Source organism: Electrona antarctica (genome assembly GCF_951216825.1).
Source record: "Electrona antarctica genome assembly, chromosome: 3".
NCBI lineage: Eukaryota > Metazoa > Chordata > Actinopteri > Myctophiformes > Myctophidae > Electrona > Electrona antarctica.
The window spans coordinates 57,392,209-57,417,857 of NC_136808.1; the positions used below are offsets into that span (position 1 = coordinate 57,392,209).

Sequence of the window (25,649 nt, forward strand, 5' to 3'; positions counted from 1 at the left end):
TTTTCAAACGTCTTTTAAAAAAATGGTCTCTCTTTTTTTTGTTTTTCATCAGGTGGACTTAAAATACAAAGAGTTTGGAAGGCGTTATAGGGGGAAGGGAGCCCTGCCCTGTGTGGTCAACTGTGGAATCATGGGAGAAGAGACACTGTTTGTTTGAGAGCGGGTCATGCACAACAGAGTGCTGTGTGTGTGTGTGTGTGTGTGTGTGTGTGTGTGTGTGTGCGCGTGCATGCGTGTGTTTGTGTGCGGTGCGTGCATGTGTGTGTATGTATGCGTGTGTGGGTGTGTGTGTGTGTGTTTGCGTGTGTGCGTGCGTGCGTGCGCACGCGTGCATGTGTGTGTGTGCGTGCGTGCACGAAAAGGTAACGCAACGCAAAATAACGAGGGTGCCAAAATTAACAACTCAACAAAAATGAAAGACTTTTTTGTTTTTTGTTTTTTTGTTTTTTTCAACCACTTAACCACAACAATTTTTCTATCAATCATTTCCATAATAGCCGATCTACAGGCTTACAACACGTCACATCGCGACACGTCGTGAGCTCATGGATTTGCTAACTCAGAACAATTTCAGAAGTTTATTTTATTTTTTTATTTTATTCATTTTATTTCCGCCTATAAGGACATGCCCAGACGCCAGGGATGCCATGAGGGTGCCAGTGGTTTAACAATTAGAACGCCACACAGTCAGAGGATGATGTTACACTGGACAAAATAATCGAGCAAATTTCAAACATACTAAGTTCACCATAATTCATCATACATTTTAGTTTTGCTCTTTTTTCCTTGTTCTTCTTCGTCCTCTTCTTCTTAGTCTTCTCCTTCGTCGTCTTCTTCTGTTTTAACTCTGGTTTGGCACTTTATTGGAACAAATTTCTGTTCAAAAAGACTAAATGTTGTACAAAAGAAAGGTATTCCATGTCTCGTTAACATAACTCGTAGTAATATAGTACTTAATAGTAAGCATACGGTAAGTAAACACTTTTACATACTGTAGTTTTAAAATCAACATTCCAACAGATGTTTTTTTACGCACATGCACAAAAACAAACAAACACAACTCTCTCTCTCTGGCTCCGCTCACACATAAGAGGCGCGTGTCTTCTCTGTGTCTCCTTTCTCCTCTGTGGGCAGAACACAGTCATCCAACAGGGTTGTCAAATCCACGTGACTCCCATTGAAAATTAATTGCGAGCTGTCCGACACACAGAGGAGACAGGAGACACAGAGAAGACACCCTGTCTCTTGAATGTGCAAGTCCAGCCTCTCTCTCTCTCTCTCTCGCTCTCTCTCTCTCTGGACAGTCCTACTCCCCATAACTGTCCCCCTCGTGGACAGCCCAAATCTTCTGCAATTTCAGTCTCTCTCCTTTCTCTCTCTCTCTTTCTCTCTCTCTCTCTCTCTCTCTCTCTCGGTTAAGACATAACACAACATTTCGGTATACTGCATTTCTTCCAACGGGACCCTCATCAATCATCTTAATCATTCTTTCGTTTTCTCTCTTTTGCCGTTTTTTTTTTTTTTTTTTACGAAACCTCCTCCAGCGAGCGTGTGTCCGTCTTGAGACGGACAAACTCTTTGGCTACCTCATCGTGGGTCCTTTGCGAGAGTATCCGCATGATGGTCAGGCCCGTCTCGTCCATGGCGATGCTCTTCACCAGCGGGTAGCTGGCCGAGCAGCTGGCCTTGTCCGCCAGCTCACGCAGCTGGATGACCGTCATGCCGATGATGCGGTCCTCGCGGGCGAAGCAGTAGTCCTTCAGCGACACGTGCAGCTCGTAGGCCTCCGGGCCGTGCTCGTTGCTCAAAATGCTGTGTGTGTGTGTGTGTGGTGAAGGGAGGGAGGGAGGGAGACACAGGGAAGTGCAAGAGTCATAAATTAGAAAACAAATGTTTAAGATGTAGTGAAAAGAGACGATCTACAAGCTTGTAGATCGGCTCTTTTCACTAGTTTGGGGTCCCGGGCAAACGTCTGATTTCTCTTTTGGGTCACGCGGCAAAAAGTGTGGGAACCACTGCTCAAAACCAGTGGGTCTAAAACGGTCGCGTCAAAGACCCCCACATTGATTATACATTTGCCCGCCGACCTCCCCTATCTGAAAAGGTTTTATGTGCCAGGGTCCCCCAGAAGAGACACAGTGGACAAAGAGTGTCAATAAAGGTTTTTGTCTTATCCTAATCCTATCTTAGGTTATCATAAACTATTAAAAACATATGCTACTATATACAGCGTTCATTTGTCTCTCTGGTCTGACATTCGAACGCATATGTTATTAACCCATTTTGGGAGGGAACCCCTTTTGGTGTTAGCATTATGTTATGCTTTAGCTATTGAAAAATAGCAGATCTACAAGCTCTATGAGCTTGTAGATCTGCTATTTTTGAAAAATCGAAGGACGACTGACATAGAAACATAGCTTTTTCAGAAAACTGTCAGGATGTAGAAGACATTTTTAGAATCTGATCTCAGGTCAGAATGGGTTAAAAACGAACCAACAGGCATGCTAGAGAAACAAACACATCGGTTGAAAAGCCTGATGAAGGTGTCGTACAGGCGAGCCGTATTTCCATGCATACCAATTCCAATGTGCTCGTTGGACTGTGACATTTGCCTCTGTTCCTTGGATGCGTATAATTTGTCAGTGAGGCCTATGACTGGCTGACATTTCAGGCTGAGAAAGGGGGTTGGACCCCATCGGACGCGTTCCTGTCTTAACCCATTTTGGGCGAGAACCCCTTTTGGTGTTAGCATTATGTTATGCTTTAGCTATTGAAAAATAGCAGATCTACAAGCTCATAGCAAGCTACGAGCTTGTAGGTCTGCTATTTTTGAAAAATCAAAGAACCACTGACATAGAAACATAGCTTTTTCAGAAAACTGTCAGGATGTAGAAGACATTTTTAGAATCTGATCTCAGGTCAAAATGTGTTAAAGATAATGTGCTCATGTTTAGCGAGTGAATTGGACGTCTCCATTCACACTGAGCCATTATGATTACCAGCCTGCCATTTCTTTAGGTTGTGTTCTAATTATGCCCCCCCCCCCCCCCCCACGTCAACCTAATGGCCTCTTAAAATTCAAATGACACCGCGGTGAGTGAGATCAATAACACGGCCTGCGTTCTCTCCGTTGGCACTGCTAGGAGCTCACATTTTAGGATCAGTCTCTCGCTCCGTTACTCCCGCTGAACGGGCACAGCATGTGCTGTGATGGAAAAGCAAGTAAATGGTAAATGGTGCATTTATATAGCGCCTTTATCCAAGGCGCTTTACATAGATTGTACATTACATTCACCCATTCACACACACATTCATACACCGATGGCGGCAGAAACCATGCAAGGCACCAACCAGCACATCAGGAGCAATTAGGGGTTCAGTGTCTTGCTCAAGGACACTTCGACACTAAGGCCTCACTCACACCTTTCGATCTAGCATACAACATTGATGCATGCTAGATGTAAGCAAGATGTAAGTGTCATGGCCGCCCCAATGCATTTCCAATGGAAGTCACATGGTTTGATACAACATTTTGGACTACAAGCTGTTGTATGGCTTTCGGCTGTGTTTCGACTGCCCCCTCCCCCTCATACAACACAAAGGTTGTGTCAAACCATGTGACTCCCATTGGAAATGCATTGCGAGCTTGCATCAGCTATACATCTCATACAACAAGCATACATCAATCTGTTGCGACCGTGTGAGTCGCCCCTAACTATGGGGGAGCCCAGGTTCGAACGAACTGGCAACCGCACGAACACGGGCCAATTGTGTTCGTGTAGACGCCCGACAAAGCCGGTTGCACCACGGTGGATTTGAACTCGCAACCTCAGTGGTGGTGGGCAGGGACTTTACCACATGCGCCACCCAAGCGCAGTAGGTGACTCTATTTGAGTGTCCTACCGCAGATTCCACCGGTCATCAAAATATTGGCTTAGGAATGCGACAAAAAAAACCCTAAACAAATCTCCATGAGGCTTGGGGTGTGCAATTGATAGAAAACAAGTCATTAAGTGGTTATGTAGCCTGTTAAAAAAAAACACACTCACTATTGGAATGTTTCATTGTACTTTGGTGACCAGTTGTTGTTCTTGGTCTTGGTGCTGAACTTGCGCTTCTTGTCGGCCAGATGGGGCCCGATGGCGTTGACCTCCACGAAGGGCCGGAACATGGCGTTGGTCTGCCAAGTGATGTTGTTCACCGCCAACACTGGCAGAGGGGCAAAGACAGACGAACACAACGAGCAACATTACACACAGTGGACCGTGCGCTCATGAGTCCGACACCCAACCCTAAACCTAACCTCACAGGAAGCCACGCGTTGGTTTTAGCCTAGCCTCGGAAACCCAGACGTTTTTATTTCCAGGGAGAAAAAAAAAGTCTGGGTCCGAGTCCACAACGTCGATCACTCTCTGCTGATTTCTGATCGTCTCCACCTTTGTTAAATTGACGCACACACGCACACCCGTACACACACACACACTCCTCTCTCTCTCTCTGTCGCTCTTAATAATTAGTCTCATGTCCAGCAGCTGCGAACAGTTTCTGCCGGCGGATCCTGCCGGGAGCTGCCTATGCCATAGAAAGCATAGGTGAGCTCCAGGCTAGTTTTAGCCTACCACAGGTTCGTTTTACCTGCCACACATGTTAGTTTTAACCTGTCGCGCATGCCGGGAGCCACGGGTGTCTTTTAACCCGGGCCACGGGTTAGTTGTAACCGGCCGCGCATGTCGGGAGCGACGGTGTCGTACACACAGCACTGTGGAGAAAAGATAGAAATTATCCTGTTTTTGTTTGGGGGGGAGGGTCATCTAAATAGAAAAAAAATAATAAATATCTAATAATAATAATAATAATAAGTTGGATTTATATAGCGCCTTTCAAGAAACTCAAGGACGCTTTACAAAACAAAAAACAAAACAAGATCTAGATATAAATATATAATTCGGCTCATAGCATTTAACGGTGTGATTATTTGTTATATGTTATCCAAACCAAACACCTGGAGGCGGAACGCGAGGGAGCATGAATTTTAACAAGCAGTATAAAAAGGTGCAGTCTGCCGTTAATGACCTTCATTTGCAAACGTAAACTGGTGTGAGAGCCTGGATGGCTGTAATGAGCTGTGAGGATGAGATGGGCTAATACCTGGATGGCTGTAATGAGCTGTGAGGATGAGATGGGCTAATACCTGGATGGCTGTAATGAGCTGTGAGGATGAGATGGGCTAATACCTGGATGGCTGTAATGAGCTGTGAGGATGAGATGGGCTAATACCTGGATGGCTGTAATGAGCTGTGAGGATGAGATGGGCTAATAACTGGTATGAGAGCCCTGGATGGCTGTAATGAGCTGTGAGGATGAGATGGGCTAATAACTGGTGTGAGAGCCCTGGATGGCTGTAATGAGCTGTGAGGATGAGATGGGCTAATAACTGGATGGCTGTAATGAGCTGTGAGGATGAGATGGGCTAATAACTGGTGTGAGAGCCCTGGATGGCTGTAATGAGCTGTGAGGATGAGATGGGCTAATAACTGGTGTGAGATCAGAGCCCTGGATGGCTGTAATGAGCTGTGAGGATGAGATGGGCTAATAACTGGTGAGAGAGCCCTGGATGGCTGTAATGAGCTGTGAGGATGACATGGGCTAATAACTGGTGTGAGAGCCCTGGATGGCTGTAATGAGCTGTGAGGATGAGACGGGCTAATAACTGGTGTGAGAGCCCTGGATGGCTGTAATGAGCTGTGAGGATGAGATGGGCTAATAACTGGTGTGAGAGCCTTGGATGGCTGTAATGAGCTGTGAGGATGAGATGGGCTAATATGAGCCTTGGATGGCTGTAATGAGCTGTGAGGATGAGATGGGCTAATATGAGCCCTGGATGGCTGTAATGAGCTGTGAGGATGAGATGGGCTAATAACTGGTGTGAGAGCCCTGGATGGCTGTAATGAGCTGTGAGGATGAGATGGGCTAATAACTGGTATGAGAGCCCTGGATGGCTGTAATGAGCTGTGAGGATGACATGGGCTAATATGAGAGCCCTGGATGGCTGTAATGAGCTGTGAGGATGAGATGGGCTAATATGCCTCCCACTGAAATTTCATTTTTTCAAATATGATATTAGCTTATTTATGGGAGCACTAGAAGCGAGAGTTTTGAAAGGGGGAGTTGAGGTGCTCTTGGGGGGCATTTGTGTTTCTTTTAGGGCGCAAACTTTGTCCTACACAAACATTAAATTCCCATTGACAATGAATGGACAATTTTACGTCATAGTAAGTAGACACTGTCAGTAAGAAGTCGGGTGTGGTTTTTGAGTGGTGTAAACCACTCCTACAACTGGCTTTGTTAGTTTACGTGTCTGTCTGTTTGTCTGTCTGTCTGTTCGTACCAAAAAATGAGCATGGTTGCTATGGTCACCCAGTTCACACGTCAGACCACAGCTGATCATTCTATATAAGACCTTACACCAATCAGTTCACACGGGTGTGATTTCTTTTCATTTTAGCATATTTTAGTGAAAGTTTTCATCATTTTTCATCAGACTTCAGTTCATCCAAGATGGCGGTTGGTATTTAATTGCATGTCTATGGTGTAATTAATATGATAGACACGTATAGCTGAGAGTCTGATGGCTATAGCCGGTTTCAGTCTCAATTAATTCCCAACTTACATTAAAAAGAAAACAACAACAACAACAACACTAATTTCAATAGCTTAGTTGTCAGCAAGACATTATTGGCAAGTTGAAATCACCCAAAGCTCATTATGCATAGCAGCTATTCACTACCATTAGGGCTTCCCATGAGTCATCAGCCGAAGAGCGCCAGTCAACTTCTTTCATTTTGAACAGAGCTTTTTGTGCAAGTGGAAGCATGTCTGGTGGGACCATACAAGGCCCGAGGTTCGTTTCCTATAAAGTTGTTTACAACATTAGCTGTAATGTTCCGCTGTCCGTGAACACTGAAGCGGGGACGAGCATTCACAAATAAAGCAGCATCATGAGGTTGTTGACCTAGAAGCATTATTCCTTTTTCTACTTGACCGCCGCACCATCAGAGTGCCATATCTTGAAAGTCCACCAATGGCAGCGTAAATGCACCGTATATATTTGTTCAGGCTGCAGCCATCATTAGGGAACAATATTTCGTTTTGTTCCTTTTTCAGCAGCCACATCATAATAGCATAATCCATAGCATCTTTTCTACTGTAGCAGTATAGCAAAGAAACAACACTATTTTCAACAGCTTGTTGACAAATGCAATGGATTCAGCAGGCCTGTGTATACGTATAAATAGCACAATTGCATAATAACCTTGTGATTGTAACATGCAGTGAATGCAGTCTACTGTACGTGAGAACAATATAAGTGGCTCTGAAAATGAGTCCATTGTGCAGTGGTTCTCAACGTGGCGTCCAGGAACCCTCAGGTCAGGTGTACTCCAGGGGCTTCTAAATGGTTCCATTTCTCAGAGTTATGGGGGTCCTTGAAATTACTGAAGCACTGAGAAAACTGTTGCGCCTTTCTTCGTCCTTTTTTTCTTTCCAGACTTGACTACGGTAGCGGTGGTCTCAAAAACATAAGGGAAACTTTGACAGAAAAAGACTCGCTCACCGTATAGAAAATAGAAGTAAAACTCCTTAAACTAAGACTTAAGAAAAATATTTTTTCTTTATTTTATCATGCTCATAAAGTGCTCTGTGCTCAAAGGTTTCAGTCCTAGGACCTTCGTCAGTGCACCACAGTCTGTAATGCTCTTATGTATGTTACAGAGGAACAATTATTATTAATTAATCTTGTTTGCTATACTGCACCAAATTATCTGCTTGTGATTGATGTTCGTGGTCCATGATGAGATCACATTAGAGTTGGAAATTCCAACAGGGATACCTATTTTATGGATATACAATTCCACTTCTAATAGTCACAGGCTTTTTATTTATTTTATTCATTAGCTTTTTTCCTCCTTGAATAGTATGCTAATAAACACAATGATAACAACCAATTTTAATATTAAATCTTGGACTTGGCATTGGATTTGATGCTTTCTAAATTATAATAAGCAACACAGAATAATGCAATTTCAGGGGTCCAAATTTTAATTGGGTTTGGTATTGGGCGAACTGGCCCAAAAAGAGGTTGATAACCACTGTTCTTGATTAAAGTTGTCGAGAATAATGCATCTGTACATCAAACAGAAACAAGGTCCATGCATGCTGTGTGTGGCCCAAGTTTTCTGAAGAATTGTTTTAATGACTCCTTTTGAGGTGTTGTGCAAGCAGCTAAATGCTAATTCCGTTATTATTCCCAGACACACAAACAGCCCAAGACGTGACCTTAGTTGTCGGCTGGTAATAATCACAACATTCATGAAAACACAACACCACAACCATCCACACTGCCCAAGGCTAGTCTTTTAACATTTTATAATCGATATATGACCAGCCTGATGGAGGTGAAAGGAACTGGTTGGAATAACATGTTCCTTCCACACGAACCCCCCCCCCTGTCAGTTGAAAAGAAGCGGCTTGGGATTCCACATAGAAGGAAGCATGAGGTCAGTCCGTTGCTCTCCCCAGGTTGGCAGAGCGAGTGTAGTGCCCAGGATTACATTAGATAATTGACTCTGGGTGAAAATATATAAAAAACTGCACAAGCAAGATTAAGTAGAGAATTGGTTCTATGGTTAATAAATAATATAACGTTGTGTTGTGGGTTAATGGCCCCGCCCTATGTGAGCGTGTTTGAACAAGGAGGGTGAACATGAAGTGCTGGAGAGCTCACCCTTCACGCTGACTTTGTGCTCTCCGGTGCCGGGGTGAGAGACGAGGTCTACCTGCATACACACCTCCCCGACAGATCCATTGGATGACTGACCTGGACACACACCAACAGAGAGAGAGAGAGAGAGAGAGGGTGAGAGACGAGGTCTACCTGCATACACACCTCCCCGACAGATCCATTGGATGACTGACCTGGACACACAGCAACACAGAGAGAGAGAGAGAGAGAGAGAGAGAGAGAGAGAGAGAGAGAGAGAGAGAGGGACACAATCTTTTTTATAGTTTCACAAGATAGTATTACTCAAAGTGTTAATGTAACACAGCTCTGTTTACACTTTACACCTTTATTTTATTCCTATTTATATTCAATATTTATTTGTACATACATTGTTTTATCTTGATTGCTTTGTTCCACTTTTGCTTTGGCAATGTACACGTATGTTTTCTCATGCCAATAAAGCTCCTTTGAATTGAATCGAATCCAATCCAATTAATCCGATCCGATCGAATCGAATCGAATCGAATCGAATCGAATCGAATCGAATCGAATCGAAACGAATCATATCGTATAGTCTTGAATTCAATTCAATTCAATTCAATTGTGAGGAGGGAGGAGGGAAAGAGACGGGAGGAAGGGTGGGAGAAAGGGCGAGAGAGGAAGGGTGGGAGAGAGGGCGAGAGAGGAAGGGTGGGAGAGAGGGCGAGAGAAAATGAGTTAAAGAGTGTGAGGACAGAGAGGGGGAGAGCGAGTTGGGGGATGGGTGGGGAGGGGGGGGGGAGCGAGTTGGGGGATGGGTGGGGAGGGGGGGAGAGCGAGTTGGGGGATGGGTGGGGAGGGGGGAGAGCGAGTTGGGGGATGGGTGGGGAGGGGGGAGAGCGAGTTGGGGGATGGGTGGGGAGGGGGGGAGAGCGAGTTGGGGGATGGGTGGGGAGGGGGGAGAGCGAGTTGGGGGATGGGTGGGGAGGGGGGAGAGCGAGTTGGGGGATGGGTGGGGAGCGAGTTGGGGGATGGGTGGGGAGGGGGGCAGTTGAGAGAAAAGGAAGGGGAACATAGAAGGGTTGACAGGAAGAAAAGGAGACAGGGGGAAAACGAGAGAGGCAGAGAGACACAGATAGAAACAGACGCGGAGGGAGAGAAAACAAGTCAGTGAGAGGGCGCGAGTGTGTGTGCGTGTGTGTGTGAGAGAGAGATAGATAGAGATATTTGTTTCCACACTGCTCTACAAGCTCACACCGCGTTTCAATGTTCCACGTTGTGAGCTTGTAGATTCGCTATTTCTGCTTTTTGTGCGGCCTTTATTGATGGGTGGTTCTTCTGGTTATATAAACCCTATGACAAAGAAAAATCACCTCAGAACTTTACTGGTTCTGTAAAGTTTCAGGTTCTGGGTACTCTCCTGAGACTGTTGACTAACGTCAAATTCAAAGGGAAAGAGGGCTCTGTTTTTCCTTTATTTTTTGACGATGGGTTCTCAGATTGGGTTCTGGGTGACCCTTCATCTAACTATGAATGTACCAAGTATCTGTGTGTGTGTGTGTGTGTGTGTGTGTGTGTGTGTATGTCTGTAATCCACATAACTGGAGAACCGTTCGCCCCACTGCCTTCAAATTCGACACACGCGTTCCACACCCCCACAGGGAGTGCAGTGCCCGGTGTCGATCATCCGTCGGATAGCCGGTTGTCCAGAGCCAGCTCGGCCTCGGGACCTGATCACCCCTATATCTCCATAATGGGACTGGCCTGTTCTGACATCATTCTGACATCTGCATAGACTCCATATTTGGGCATACCTGACAAAGAATAACTGGGTGTGATATGCATTTCACAACTTGCATCGTTCCAAGTAGGCCATTGCTCAAAGGGCACTGCTCTAGTGGCAAAGAGCCAAGACATTGATATGAGGCAGGAGGAAAACCATGGCCACAAAATAAAGCCAGTGTGGAGCTGTAGCACAACTCATTTAACACCCCCGCCCCACACACACACACACACACACACGCACACACACACGCACACGCACACGCGCACACACACACACACACACACACAGTCACACACACACACACACACACACACACACACACACACACACACACACACACACACACACACACACACACACACACACACACACACACACACACACACACACACACACAGTCACACAGAGAGAGAGAGAGAGAGAGAGAGAGCACACCAGGGGTCCCCTTCCTTTCAAACAGAAGGAAGCACACGGCTAACCAAAATGATAAATCCATTTCCTTGGTTCCAGGCTATGGAAGGAGAGGGCATGCCATGTGGGCTCCATCGTGTGGTGCGTGCCGCCGCGGCCATCTGTTACAACAAATCCATTTCACTCTGGAGTGAATGGAAAAACAAAAACAAAACAAAAAACCTAAAAGAACGTCTGCGAACCACTGACAACACCGATGACAAAGAATGGCTTTGGCTGAGCGGAGAGCAGACAGGGACAGTGGTGCAAGAAGTACTCAGCAATATCAATATACAGTGTAGAAATACATGGTTTTATACTGGAGGAAAAGTACAGTACAAAGGTATCGACATCAAAACATTGTTGGAACTTCCATATTTATAACTAACGAAGCGTCAAGCTTTGAGCTTGTAGAGCTTTCTGCTTTTGAATTCGAATCCTGAAAAGTAACAGTTTTTAACAGTGAGTTTTCCACCCAACAGAGACGTTGTTTATGTAACTAAGTGCACTTAAAACTGTTATGTTCCATTCTGACTATAATGTAGACTCTGCTAATATGTTGCCAAATAATTTCAAGAAAATTGTTGCTACGGTAGGTAGCTCATACAAATCAATGAAGTGTTCACACTGTCTGCACAGCCTCATTAATTCACTGTGTCCATGAACATGAAAATGCAGCCATACAATTAGGATTTCCTATCCTTATGCAGAAAAGATAGTTTACCTTTTCTAATAACTACATCAATACATCAGCTCATAAATGTTCAGACAGGATTTTGTTAAGTTATTTGTAATGCTATACAGCATGGACTGTATAGGCCTACTGTATGTGCAACTCTGAGATATTGCTGCAATTTCTTTCTAAATAATTTGGTGGTGAATGTTTGGATTCGGTACAGTTTTACATGTAAGTCAATAGTTATAGTCAATGATTATTTTCTTATTTCCCTACATATCCAGACCTGGAAATTACAAAAAATCTAATTCCATACTTGTCCATATACTTGTGTATAGGGTGGCAGTGGCTCAGGGGTAGAGTGGCTGGATGCAGGTAACCGCAAGGTTGCCAGTTCGAACCCGGGCTCCCCCAGAGTTAGTGTCGAAGTGTCCTTGAGCAAGACACTGAACCCCTAATTGCTCCCGGTGTGCTGGTTGGTGCCTTGCATGGTTTCCGCTGCCATCGGTGTATGAATGAATGTGTGTGTGAATGGGTGAATGTAATGCACAATCTCTGTAAAGCGCCTTGGAGTAAGGCGCTATATAAATGCACCATTTACCATTTAGGAACCCTGTGACTGTGAAGTGCTGACAAAGAAAGGCCAACGGGTTTGACAGAGCGGGGAGCAAACGGGGACACATGACAAGTGGGACAGAGGACGGCATTGTACAGCGAGTGATGGAGACAGACATTACGAGAGGAGTGACGTGACAGCGATTCACAGGTCAACCGGTTGGGCACAGCTCAATGTCCAACAAGAGCCCGAGGGGTTGGTTCAGGATCGCTGCTTTAATGGGACTGGAACATTATGTTTCCGGAAGAAAACGACAAAAAATGAAAAGAAAAGAAAAGAAAAGAAAAAACACCAGACCCTGCATCCATCCATCCATCCATCCAGTTTCCCTGTTGCTCGAAGCGTTTTCTCCCCTTTTGTCGAAAGAAATATACTAGCAGAGGCACTCTGCACTACCAATGAAAAGACTGAATATAGGCTGAATTCATTTGCATCTCATATTTACTGGCCAACATGTTTCGGCACACAAGCCCTTCTCGACGGCGTGAAGATAAAACTTGCAGTATAAGGCTGAGCTCACACCTTTCATGCAATTCTGTGCTCGTTGGATGCTCGTTGGATGCATGTTGTGTTGTGTCATGGCCGCCCAATGTATTGCCAATGGAGGTCACATGGTTTGACCCAACATTGTGTTGTGTGAGGGGGAGGTGCGTTTCGACACGCCCCTCCCCCTCACACAACACAATGTTGGGTCAAACCATGTGACCTCCATTGGAAATGCATTGGGCCGCTGGGCGGCCATGACACAACACCCAACGAGCACGAGAATTGCATGAAAGGTGTGAGCTCAGCCTTAGGCTTACCGCCGATATCTATTAGATGCAAAATGATTGGATGGTCACCTATTCAGTCTCTTTATTCAGAGAGAGGGGCTGTAATGTTTTCAATGATTGAGCTGTCATTAGAGAGCTTATACACCGCTTATAGGAATACATGGAGAAGATTATTGCGGTGTAGAGGCGAGGACATTATCTCTTATATAAGCACTTTTTCTTTCTTAGAGGGAACGGTATAGGGAGATCAGACAGTGGGCGGGGAGGCCAATTGTGGGGTATTAAGTATGCGTTTAAAGAAAAAATATATATAGGCCTTTTACAGTTCTAAAGTGAAAGTACCTGTCAATCTTAAAAAATATATAACATAGAGCTTAAATGGTTAATGGATGTTTTTATCTAACTCTTCAATGTAACTAAATCTGTCAAATAATTGGGATACAGATCCAGAGGGCACCTAAAGCTTGTGGGCAGACTGGGCACCCCGATGTTTAATTGGAGTTTAATTTTGTTTAGTTTTTCCCAAAATGTAAAACAAATTCATATCATTCATACATCATAATCAGACCTTCAAAATGCCCAAAATGACCATATAGAATGACCATATAGAATGACCATATAGAATGACCATATAGAATGACCAGTAGCATATCGTCGCTGTCGGGTGGAAACCTCATACTGTAGCCTATGTCCAAAACTAAAATTGAAAAGCATCATAAGTAGCAGATCTACAAGCTCGAAACGTGGCCCAAAGCAACCCGTTTCGAGCTTGTAGATCTGATACTTTTGTGTGATGCTTTACTATCGTTTAGGCAGTCCACAGAACAGCCTCCAATCAGAGCACAGTCCACAGAACAGCCTCCAATCAGAGCACCCGATGCCCTGTTATGCAAAGTAGCCTAGTATGATGATCAAGAATATGGAGATAAGATGATTCTGCCCGACAGCAACAATATAAGCATCGTTTTACAACCAGGAACCTTGAGGTCAATTGTTACGATATTTTAGCTGATAAAAATAAACGCCCCTATGGCGAAATGGAAATGCTTACTTCCGGAAGCTGGACTGTTAAGCCAGACTCGTGTGGTCGTGTGGTATTTGATATGGGCGTACAATTGAGCCTCTCCAGACCGTAATCCGCCGGCAGGGAATTTTGTTTTTGCCAACGGCTGATTCGGTCTGGCTTATTAGCCAGGCTAGGACTGTTAAGCCATAATGGGGGAGCCCAAGGCTGCGGCCCCCACTTCAAAAACTTGTGCCCTCAACAGCTCAATTGTTCCCCTCTAAACGCACACACACACACACACACACACACACACACCACACCATTGCATCACTACCTGGCCTCAGACGAACAGATGTTAAGCACTGTTGGAGGCAGGTGCCCCTGTCGGCACTTGATGAACGTGCATGTTGATCCAATAGCTAATCAATAACGTGCCAAACAAGTAGTACCCATTACAGCTGGTAATGAAGCAACAAGCTCCCTGACTTATTATAATGACGACGCTTCAGAGAGAGGTCGGAGTAGTGTGTGGGGTGGTGGTGGTGGGAGGGAGTTAGGAAAGACAGACGTTCAGAGAGAGGTCGGAGTAGTGTGTGGGGAGGTGGTGGTGGTGGGAGGGAGTTAGGAAAGACAGACGTGACACAATTAAGGCCCTGGGCTTGAGGGAAATCAACGCAGCCACACGTCACTGGAAGCTGCATGCTATCGACCAGTCCGGGGCTGGCGGTATATGGATGGAGAGCATGCAGTCAGGGAACATTTCCTACTTGACAGTCAACAACACAACTTAATGTCTGTCAAATGGAGGGAGTGGAGAGGAGTTGGGAGAAGCTAGAGGAGATGTATTAAGGAGATAAAGGAGAGGAGTGAACAGCAGGCAGTGGTGGAAGAAGTACTATGTTTTACTAAAGTAAAAGTAGCAATACTGCAACGTATAGTAATACTCTTTCACAAGTACAAGTCCTGTATTCAAAATATGAAGTCTTGGCATCAAGATACCAAAGTAAGAGTACTCAAATTATGTTCAAAGGATACAATATTTGACTATGAGATGTAGTGGGATCTAACATGAAAAATGGAAATTATCCTATATAAACCCATTTTGGGCGGGAACCCCTTTTGGTGTTCTAAACACGCTTCTGGAGGGTCACTGGAACAACATATTTTCAGATGGGGGTCGGCGGCATAGTACATATATCATTTTTGGGATCCTTGACATGAAATATTGAGAACCACTGATGTAGAAACATGAGTTTTTTCAGGAAAGAAAATAATTTTTCAAATTTTTCAAAATTTCAACGTCAGGCCTAAATGGGTTAAAATTGGCTAATCGGAAGGCAGGCGGACCACCATCACTGTGTACGAGTACAGACGTGTATACCATTGTTTTGTTCCGGCTTCCCGAGACACTGTAGTAGCAGCAGTAATACTAATGAAGTTCTGTTCCGTTCAGGTCAAGCGGAGTCAGGGAGCTGCTATTGTGCATGTTGGCTTAATTAGTATCACATCCAGTGTTTACCCAACGCTTTCATTCTCAATATGGTTGCCGAGAGTTGCAGCCATGCAATAAAGTATGCACTCACACAAGTACATTCATTCTTTCTCTGCCGCTAGCTGTTAGCATAAATTAAGTTAGCCTATGCCACCATCCGCGTTCACTTTAAGATAAGGAGTTTTCCCACCCCCCCCCCGCCCAATACACACACTCTCAATACACACACTTTAGTTGCGAACGCAGTGAGCACTAACTATGAGACCTAGCAGAACATGTCTGTGTGTCTGTCTGTCTGTCTGTGTGTGTCACGCTGTAACACCACCCACCCGCCACCAGAGGGCGCAGCTGTATCACACACACACACACACACACACACACACACACACACACACACACACACACACACACACACACACACACACACACACACACAAAAAAACTTAACTTAAAATAAAAACTTAAAAAGGAAAAACAAGAAGAAAAAAAAAATAGCATGCACGCACACACACTAAATAAATAACTTAAAAAAACACTTAACTTAAAAAAAACTTAACTTAAAAAAAATCTAAAAAAAAACTTAAAAAAGTACGTAATTTATTCTAATTGTTGTTATTGCAATTTACGAGCTGCGTTCGCTTCCCGCGTTCGCGCGTCTTGTATTATTAGCACAAGCACACACTGTTTACCTCTCGTCAGAAACGCTTGCATGTCGGGAGCGACGCGGTACAAAGTCACACATAACATCCGAACTTTGTATGGCTGACGATCCACCATGGACAGCTCTGCTGGATTCCGACTTATGGAGGTTTGAAAATCCTGCTTGTAACCGAGTTAAACGGAGATCAGATTTAACGTCCCATAGCTGGTGGTGACAGAGGCGTTGCATAGCAACCGGATCAATGTTAAAAGGTGCCGTGGGGGCTCAACCATTATATACACAGAGTATGGTACGTATATATACAGACCTAGCAAATAACGTCCCCTAGCGGTGGGGTACGTATATATACGGACATAGCAAATAACGTCCCCTAGCGGTGGGGTACGTATATATACGGACCTAGCAAATAACGTCCCCTAGTGGTGGGGTACGTATATATACGGACCTAGCAAATAACGTCCGTATATATACAGTATAACAGAAACATAATTAAGTGGAGGCCGTTGTTGTGTAATTGAAACTCTTTTCCATAATGTTAACCACTTGAACCCCAGCATCCCTGTTCTGGGGGCGAAGAGATTCAGGGCTCCATCTTGTGCCACCCTTATCCCTTATCCTTGAACTTATTTGCCATTTTTTACAATTTTGAAAATCATTTTAAAATAGTTCAACTAGCCGATCTACATCTACACGTTGTGAGCTTGTAGATCAACTATTTGAACTATTTTAAAAGGTTTTTTTTAAATAGTAAAAATGACAAATGAGTTTAGGGATAAGGGTTAAGGTGTGGTGCAAGATATACTGTAGCCCTCAGTGTCGGCGGAAATAACAGCTAGACCAGCAACTCAGGTCTGTTCCTGAGATCAGATTCTAAAAATGTCTTCTACATCCTGACAGTTTTCTGAAAAAGCTATGTTTCTTATGTCAGTCGTTGTTCGATTTTTCAAAAATACCAGACCTACAAGCTTGGAGCTTGTAGATCTGCTATTTTTCAATAGCTAAAGCATAACATAATGCTAACACCAAAAGGGGTTCCCACCCAAAATGGGTTAAAATAGTTCACTACATCTACATGTTGTGAGCTTGTAGATCAACTATTTTAACTATTTTAACTAGACCAGCAACTCAGGTCTGTTTCATTAAGACAGCAGTGCTTCTCTAGCTCATTTAGGCCTGACCTCACGATTTTTCAAAAATAGCAGATCTACAAGCTCATAGCGCGCCACTCGGTGGCGCGCTATGAGCTTGTAGATCTGCTATTTTTCAATAGCTAAAGTATAACATAATGCTTAAAACACCAAAAGGGGTTCCCGCCCAGAATGGGCCAGTCAAGTCAAAGACTCCCAAATTCATATTATTTGGCCGCGGACCCCCTTCTGAAAAGAGTTTGTGCCAGGGACCCCCAGAAGAGAAGATTTGTGATTAAAATAAACCTAATTTATTCAAAGTTTTTCAAAATGTTCGATATTCTTCAAAGAATATAACAAAACTAGCAGATGGGCCTGGGCCATGGCTCAGCGGTCCAGGCACCTTGGCTGGTAATCCAGTCTGGCAGTGTGCCGCGGGTTCGACTCCCGATCCCGACGGCCCTCACTGCATGTCATCCCCCCATTTCCTGTCAGCCTACTGTCTGTCCCTCCATAAAAAATATAAAATAAAGGCGAAAGCCACAAAAAAAAAAAAAAAAAAACTAGCAGATGTACAGTACAAGGAATCTTGTAGATCTACCTCCCCCCCATCCCCCCCACAAACGCACACACACCCAAGGACCGCTGGGGGTCCCTGGATCCCACTTTGAGAACCACTGGACTGGGTTTAACTACTTAAACACTATAGAAAGGTGAATGAATGTGCGACACAGCCTTAATTCAAGTCCCTATGGGGTTTATTTGGTGTGCTTCATTACCCAGCATCACCGTGATTGACTCCACCGCATTGCATTACAATGGAAAAGGTAATCACATGCTTCCCTGCGCACACGCTTTGCTGGAATATTCTAACCCATTTTGGGCGGGAACCCCTTTTGGTGTTAGCATCATGTTATGCTTTAGCAGATCTACAAGCTCATAGCGCGCCACCGAGTGGCGCGCTACGAGCTTGTAGGTCTGCTATTTTTTTTTAATCGAAGAACGACTGACATAGAAACATAGCTTTTTCAGAAAACTGTCAGGATGTAGAAGACATTTTTAGAATCTGATCTCATGTCAAAATGGGCTAATGGCCTAATGCGTGTGCCTATAGGTTCGAGTGTGTCTATGCACTGCTAGGGTGCACGGCAGTTGATGTAAGAAGTACTCCAATTTATTATTATTTTTTTTTTTTTACTTAATTATAGCAATTCCACACTGACTTTTCTGTTAACCATCCATAACCTTCCATAAAAGATATTATCAAATTATTAAAAGTACAACAACAGTACAAAGTACAGTCATGGCAATTTAAGGTACTCTTCTCACGCCTCGTGTCACGCCTCCCTATATGGTCACGCCTCGTGACACATCACGCCACCATATATGAAGATGACCTCATCAAACCCTGGATAGCCATACATGGAGAAGACTGGATCTGCATATATGGAGCTCTTAGATGTTTTCCTTTTGACTGATACCTGTCCATTCAAACTCTAGACGGGCCTGTCCTAAAGTTATTAGTAGAGTTCTCAACAGGCCCGGCCCTACCCGGGTTCTCATCAAACCCTGTACACTCAACACACTGCATGTCATTATCACAAATTATGTAAGACATTTGCCTCGATTACGATTAATGAATGATTATTTTTATATTACACACACACACACACACACACACACACACACACACACACACACACACACACACACACACACACACACACACACACACACACACACACACACACACACACACAACCCGAATGAAAATCCGCATGCAATGCATTGTGAGCTTGATCAGCTATCAGCTATTTCTACATTGCAGTATTGATTTTTCTTAAGCGAAACACGTGAGTAACTTCTTCCACCACTCCAGGTACAGTATAAGTTATGCATTAGAAAGCGAGACAGAGTAATCTCGCCTGGCTGAAACAGTACGTGGGTCTTCCATGGCCCATCTGCTTGTCCCCGAGAGAGAGAGAGAGAGAGAGAGAGAGAGAGGCTGAATTGCTGCCTGGCTGGACTCCCGATTGGCTGTCTCCATTCGTTATGCCTGTTTCCTGCCTCGCGCTGCGTTCTGCAAGGCTACACCACAGTCAGGCAAGCGGGGAGCTCAACACTGCACTGGACCCGTTGGGCTCAACCCACTGTCCAATCTATCTATCCATCTATCACTGGACCCGTTGGGCTCAACCCACTGTCCAATCTATCTATCCATCTATCACTGGACCCGTTGGGCTCAACCCACTGTCCAATCTATCTATCCATCTATCAGGAAGTAAATGTCTGCCGTGTAGCATATGCAAAGACATACAACAACCGTTCCATAGATTTACAGAGAGAGAGAGAGAGAGAGAGAGAGAGAGAGAGAGAGAGAGAGAGAGAGAGAGAGAGAGAGATCCTTCCCCTCCTGACCAGTTGTGTGCAGACAGCACTGAGGGAGGTGGTGCTCAACCCCCCCCCCCCCAAAAAAAAGGGCACATCCACGACACATGCACGCGTGCCATGCGTCATCTGCAGGCGTGACATTTTAGCGGTTTGTAGCCTTTTCTTGTCCTGGCCGTGGAACAACTGACCAGATCTCATCAACACAAACATTGCAGCTGTACGAAAAGCTTGAATTATCGCCCTACTATCTGCAAAGTGTTTGTTTCATAAAATTCCACCGTAGACATGTTATGAGCTACTTCCTGTCAAGAAATTCCTTGCAGATGATTATTTTTCTAAGTGTCAGAGTTTGGAAGCGCTCGCTATCAGTAACGCAACCTCCTGCTGCCTCCTGCATTATGTGCACATTCAAAGCAGGTGGTACGCATGGGCTGTTGAGTGATAGTCAACGAGCACTAACAACCTCCAGCACTTCATCTGCTGCAAGGAATGTCTTGACAGGGAGTAGCTGTAGCTGTCATAACATGTCTACAGTGGATTTTTATCAAACATATTGCAGAAAGAAAGGGGACAATTCAAGCTTTCCGTACAGCTGCAATGTTGGTGAGTTTGACGTTATTTAATACAATAATAGGACGTTTCTGTTTGGATGAATGGGCTGTCTATGGGAAGTTGCACCGGCTAGTTAGCACCTTGCTGGCAAGATGGCAGCCGTGTGCATATCATCAATTGGACCCACTCTTCCCATTCAAGTCACACGATATCTACCCAACATTCTGACCTTTCTCCGTGTCAGCAATGCACTCTCATGGGATCTATCTGGTAACAACATTTAATGCACAACCAATGCTTTCATCCACATGACGTTCACAGCCAGGGAGAGATGTGGGGAGAGGCAACCATTCATTAGCCCTTGGCTAAGTCCCTCCCCAACCCGTCCTTGTCCAATAGGCACGTTAGCAAGAGAGGAGACATGGCAAGCTGTCCTTCTCACTCATTGAGATGCATGGTAAATTACGGGATTTCTCCATAAATAATCAATTATTTCAGTAGCAAGAGCTTCAAAATGTCTTTTAAATCTAGTCAACCAGGCCTGCAGTAGGCTATGCACTGGACAAAATGAATGTGCATGACATTGTTTCAATAAACTAAAAATGAACGAATTGTTAGAGGGTGAGAAACAGTATGCAACTCAATCAACTACTACAACGACCGTCCGTCCGATAGGACTTTTCATGTAATGCACGGAGCTTGACGGAAGTCTACAGTGATTAGTATTATTGCCATCACCTGGGTGGCTCAGTCGTGTAACTTTCCAGACCTTAAACTGTGTACTGTATGTGTTCAACAACACAGCCACGCAAAATAACACTGACAGCTATGAGGTGACGAAAGCTTGCCGCCCATCCTTAGCAACGGTTGCTAAACTATTTGGATTGGCATTGGGTCACTTTTTGGCATGGGGTTTAGCGAAGGGCTAATTGTGTACCATGTCTTGCCTAGTGGTGGAGCGTGAGATGACGTATCTTCCTTTAGCACACAAAGCTCACGTTAGCATGACGTGTAGGCATTGTTTCATGACATTATCGTTGTTGTCGGGCAGAAACCTCCTATCTCCATATATTTAAAGGACCATTTCACCACTTTTCAACTTCTCTTCCTATAATTGGTCCTAACTAATGTTCATGATAAAATACCACCATTTTTTCCTACTGGTGGACGGGTGTCCGAACGGGTGTCCGAACTGCCCAAAGCCCTCCTATGAGACACAGACAAATAAAATAGGACCAATTATATGAAGAGATGTTGAAAAGTGGTGAAGTGGTCCTTTAGGTTTTTGTGTTTTCTTGGTTAATTAATGGCCTACTTGGAGCTATACTACAGCATCACACAAGTGCATCAAAACACGGCACGGCGGTAGATCTGCTCTACTTTTGCCCATGGCCGTGGGAAGATGTTTACAGTAGGAGGTGCTGAACGTTTAGTAGGGGGTGCGCGCGCCGCAAAATGTGCGTGCACGTGCCTCGTGCACGCGCATTTTCACGCAGAAAAGTGTCTTTTAAAGTGGCCTCTCCCCACGCATGAGCAAACTGACACAGGCAATTAACCAGGATAAGGTGCCGATACTGTGATACAGCATATTTATTAGTCCATAACAGAAATCTGTTTTGATTACAATTATTATTATTTTCCCCCTCCTGTCCGAGGGGAGGCTGTGCCTGGGCGGAGAGGGTGCTCCAGCCCCCCCAGCACCCCTACTTCCCTCAGCCATGTTTTGCCACTAATATGCTACTGAATTTGAATCCTGCATGAAAAGTAAGAGTTTTGGACATATGAGGTTTCCACCCGACAGAGGAGCGACATCACCGTTCAGCCCAAGGTGTTAAGACGTAGCCTATTATAATAATAATAATAATAGACAGGGATTCAAGGCAGTTAGCCAGATAACCGCTAATTAATTTAGTCGTCTGAAAGGAAAGCCACACTATTAATAGACTGTGTGTGTGTTGTGTAAATGTGAGTGAAGAAGACAATATGCAGGAGTCTTCTTTTTTTCCGTCCCACAATAGTAATCCCATTAAGTTGAAATGTAGCACAGAGATGGTATCTCTATCGATTGTGGATTTGCTTTTTTAATATTCCAACGCGCCGCTCCTTGCATTGCATTGGACAATGACAGACAGAAGCAAAACAAACAATGCAATGTTGTCTCCTTACCTTGAGAGAGCTGGGTGCATATATATTTACCTTGAGAGAGCTGGGTGCATATATATTTACCTTGAGAGAGCTGGGTGCATATATATTTACCTTGAGAGAGCTGGGTGCATATATATTTACCTTGAGAGAGCTGGGTGCATATATATTTACCTTGAGAGAGCTGGGTGCATATATATTTACCTTGAGAGAGCTGGGTGCATATATATTTACCTTGAGAGAGCTGGGTGCATATATATTTACCTTGAGAGAGCTGGGTGCATATATATTTACCTTGAGAGAGCTGGGTGCATATATATTTCTTGATCAAGGCATCTGTAGGTTGAGTGTAAAGGCTGAGAGCATATTTCAGGGACCTCATGTCGTGGCTTTTCTCAAGGAAAGTCTTCTTCAGACCGTTTCCTCCGGCGTGGAAGTATTGCTATAGAGGGACAAAAGAGAAATAAATAAATCACCATCTATCTATAAATGCACCACGTCTCAGTACATGTGTGTATATACAGTAGGCCTACATCTGTAATCCACGCAACTCGAGAACCGTCAGTGGTGGAAAGTAACTAAGTACTTTTACTTAAGTACTGTACTTAAGTACAGTTTTGAGGTATTTGTACTTTACTTGAGTATTTCCAATTTCCAGTACTTTTACTTCTACTCCACTACATCTAAGAGCCAAAATTTGTACTTTTACTTCACTACAATTATTTGAAAACTTTAGTTACTAGTTACTTTGGCGATTATAATTTAGATTAACCACTTCAACCCTATACATTTTGGCCATTTGAAAATAGCAGATCTACAAGCTCACAATGCGTCGCGTTGCGACGCACAGATTGTAGATCTGCTATTTTCAATAGACTTTGTACACATTTTGAACTTGTGAAGCGGGACATTCTGCAATATGAGTACTTTTACTTTTAGTACTTTAAGTACATTTTGATGCCGATACTTTTGTACTTTTACTCAAGTACATTTTCAATTCCGTACTTGTAATTGTAACGAAGTAGTTCTAAATTGCAGTATTGGTATTTTTACTTAAGTAAAACAATTGAGTACTTTTTCCACCACTGAGAACCGTTCGCCCCACAACTTCACATTTGACACACACACGTTCCAAACCACCACAGGCAGTACCCGGTGTCAGATACACGGTTGTCCAGAACCACCATACAAAAGGCTCTGGTCAGGCTCTGCCAGTGGACCTAATGAGCCTAAAGGCCTATTCATAGTCTGGTTTTTCGGTGGTGAGGTGACCACCGCTCCGGTGGTGAGGTGACCACCGGAGCTGAAATAACATTGAGCGGTGGTGAGTAAAAACAGAGAGAAGGGCTGGAGCGGTGGCTTGCTCTTCACCGCGGCTCGTGACGTCATGTTGTAGTTCGGTGGTCACCTAACCACCGAAAATCCAGACTATGTATGAGCCTTTAGTCCCCTCACCTGTAGATTCCATGACGTCACATTGAGATTAGGCAACACACTTCATATCTGGGCATGCCTGACACAGAACTCCATATATAGGAATAAAGGGACACAGAGATACATAAATCTCCACACAGTCTACCATGTCTACCACGTCAGTGGTTCTCAAACATTTTCATGTCAAATATCATTTGATTGGTATGGTTTAAAATTGGGTTCCCCAAATTGCTATGTATATTTGGTCACAGACCTCCATCTGAAAACATTATGAACAATTCTGCACAGTGCACATATGTTTTCCTTTTTAATTTCTTCTTCTTCTTCTTCTTCTTCTTCTTATTTTTACATAAATCTTGTCTTCTGGTGGTCCCTGGCACAAAACGGGATGGGGGGGGGACGGGGGTCCGGGTCCGTAGACATTAAAAACAATCCCTGTTTTAGTGAACTCACAGCCTCATAGCCTACTAGTTATTGCACCCGACCCGGATGGATAAATCACCAGCAGGTATTTTGCAGTGTGTTTTACTGTGTGTGTGTGTGTGTGTGTGTGTGTGTGTGATGCAGTGTTGGATAAGACTGGCTGGACAGAAATCCTTTTATTAAAAAGAGAGAGAGCGGCCGACCGTGGAAAAGCAGCTGGGAGCCAGCACTAATAGCTACGTCCACCAGGTCATTACCATGCAGTTATAGTTTACAGGTCATTACCATGCAGTTATAGTATACAGGTCATTACCATGCAGTTATAGTATACAGGTCATTACCATAGTATACAGGGGCGGAGACACGCATTTGCGCTGATCAGTGGTGGGAATAGTATAGTACATTACTCAAGTACTTTTCCTGAAAACCAAGTTTTTAAAATACGTTACATATAGCTGCGGCCTACACATGTCACATATAGCTGCAGCCTACACATGTCACATATAGCTGCAGCCTACACATGTGACATATAGCTGCGGCCTACACATGTGACATATAGCTGCGGCCTACACATGTGACATATAGCTGCAGCCTACACATGTCACATATAGCTGCGGCCTACACATGTCACATATAGCTGCGGCCTACACATGTGACATATAGCTGCAGCCTACACATGTGACATATAGCTGCGGCCTACACATGTGACATATAGCTGCAGCCTACACATGTGACATATAGCTGCAGCCTACACATGTGACATATAGCTGCAGCCTACACATGTGACATATAGCTGCAGCCTACACATGTGACATATAGCTGCGGCCTACACATGTCACATATAGCTGCGGCCTACACATGTGACATATAGCTGCAGCCTACACATGTGACATATAGCTGCAGCCTACACATGTCACATATAGCTGCGGCCTACACATGTCACATATAGCTGCAGCCTACACATGTGACATATAGCTGCAGCCTACACATGTCACATATAGCTGCAGCCTACACATGTGACATATAGCTGCAGCCTACACATGTGACATATAGCTGCAGCCTACACATGTGACATATAGCTGCAGCCTACACATGTGACATATAGCTGCAGCCGAGTCTGCCTCTAGTCTTCTGAGACACAGCAGACTGTGTCCTGCTGCTAAAACCTACTCCCAGGCACAAGACATCTATAGGGCTCCATTTTCGTCACTGCTAAAAACATTTTTGCCTTTTTTTACTATTTTGAAAAACATTTTTGAATAGTTCAACTAGCCAATCTACATCGACACGGTGTGAGCTTGTAGAATGGCCATTTTAACTATTCAAAAATGTTTTGCAAAATAGTAAAAAAAAAAAAAGGCA

At 44.3% G+C, this 25,649-nt stretch overlaps 1 protein-coding gene across 1 annotated transcript in view; it reads right to left on the bottom strand.

Annotated features, from left to right (window-relative positions):
- Nucleotides 1-1,268: 1,268 nt before the first annotated feature.
- unc13c (unc-13 homolog C (C. elegans)) overlaps nucleotides 1,269-25,649 on the bottom strand; it is a gene marked incomplete at its 5' end in the record, with an annotated part of 345,183 nt that continues 320,802 nt past the window's right edge. Inside the window, 4 exons of the mRNA XM_079497470.1 lie at nucleotides 1,269-1,812; nucleotides 4,050-4,209; nucleotides 8,783-8,875; nucleotides 22,725-22,872. Coding sequence (XP_079353596.1) covers nucleotides 1,527-1,812; nucleotides 4,050-4,209; nucleotides 8,783-8,875; nucleotides 22,725-22,872 — 687 coding nt within the window. The 3' untranslated portion in view covers nucleotides 1,269-1,526. The remainder of the gene's footprint in view (nucleotides 1,813-4,049; nucleotides 4,210-8,782; nucleotides 8,876-22,724; nucleotides 22,873-25,649) is intronic.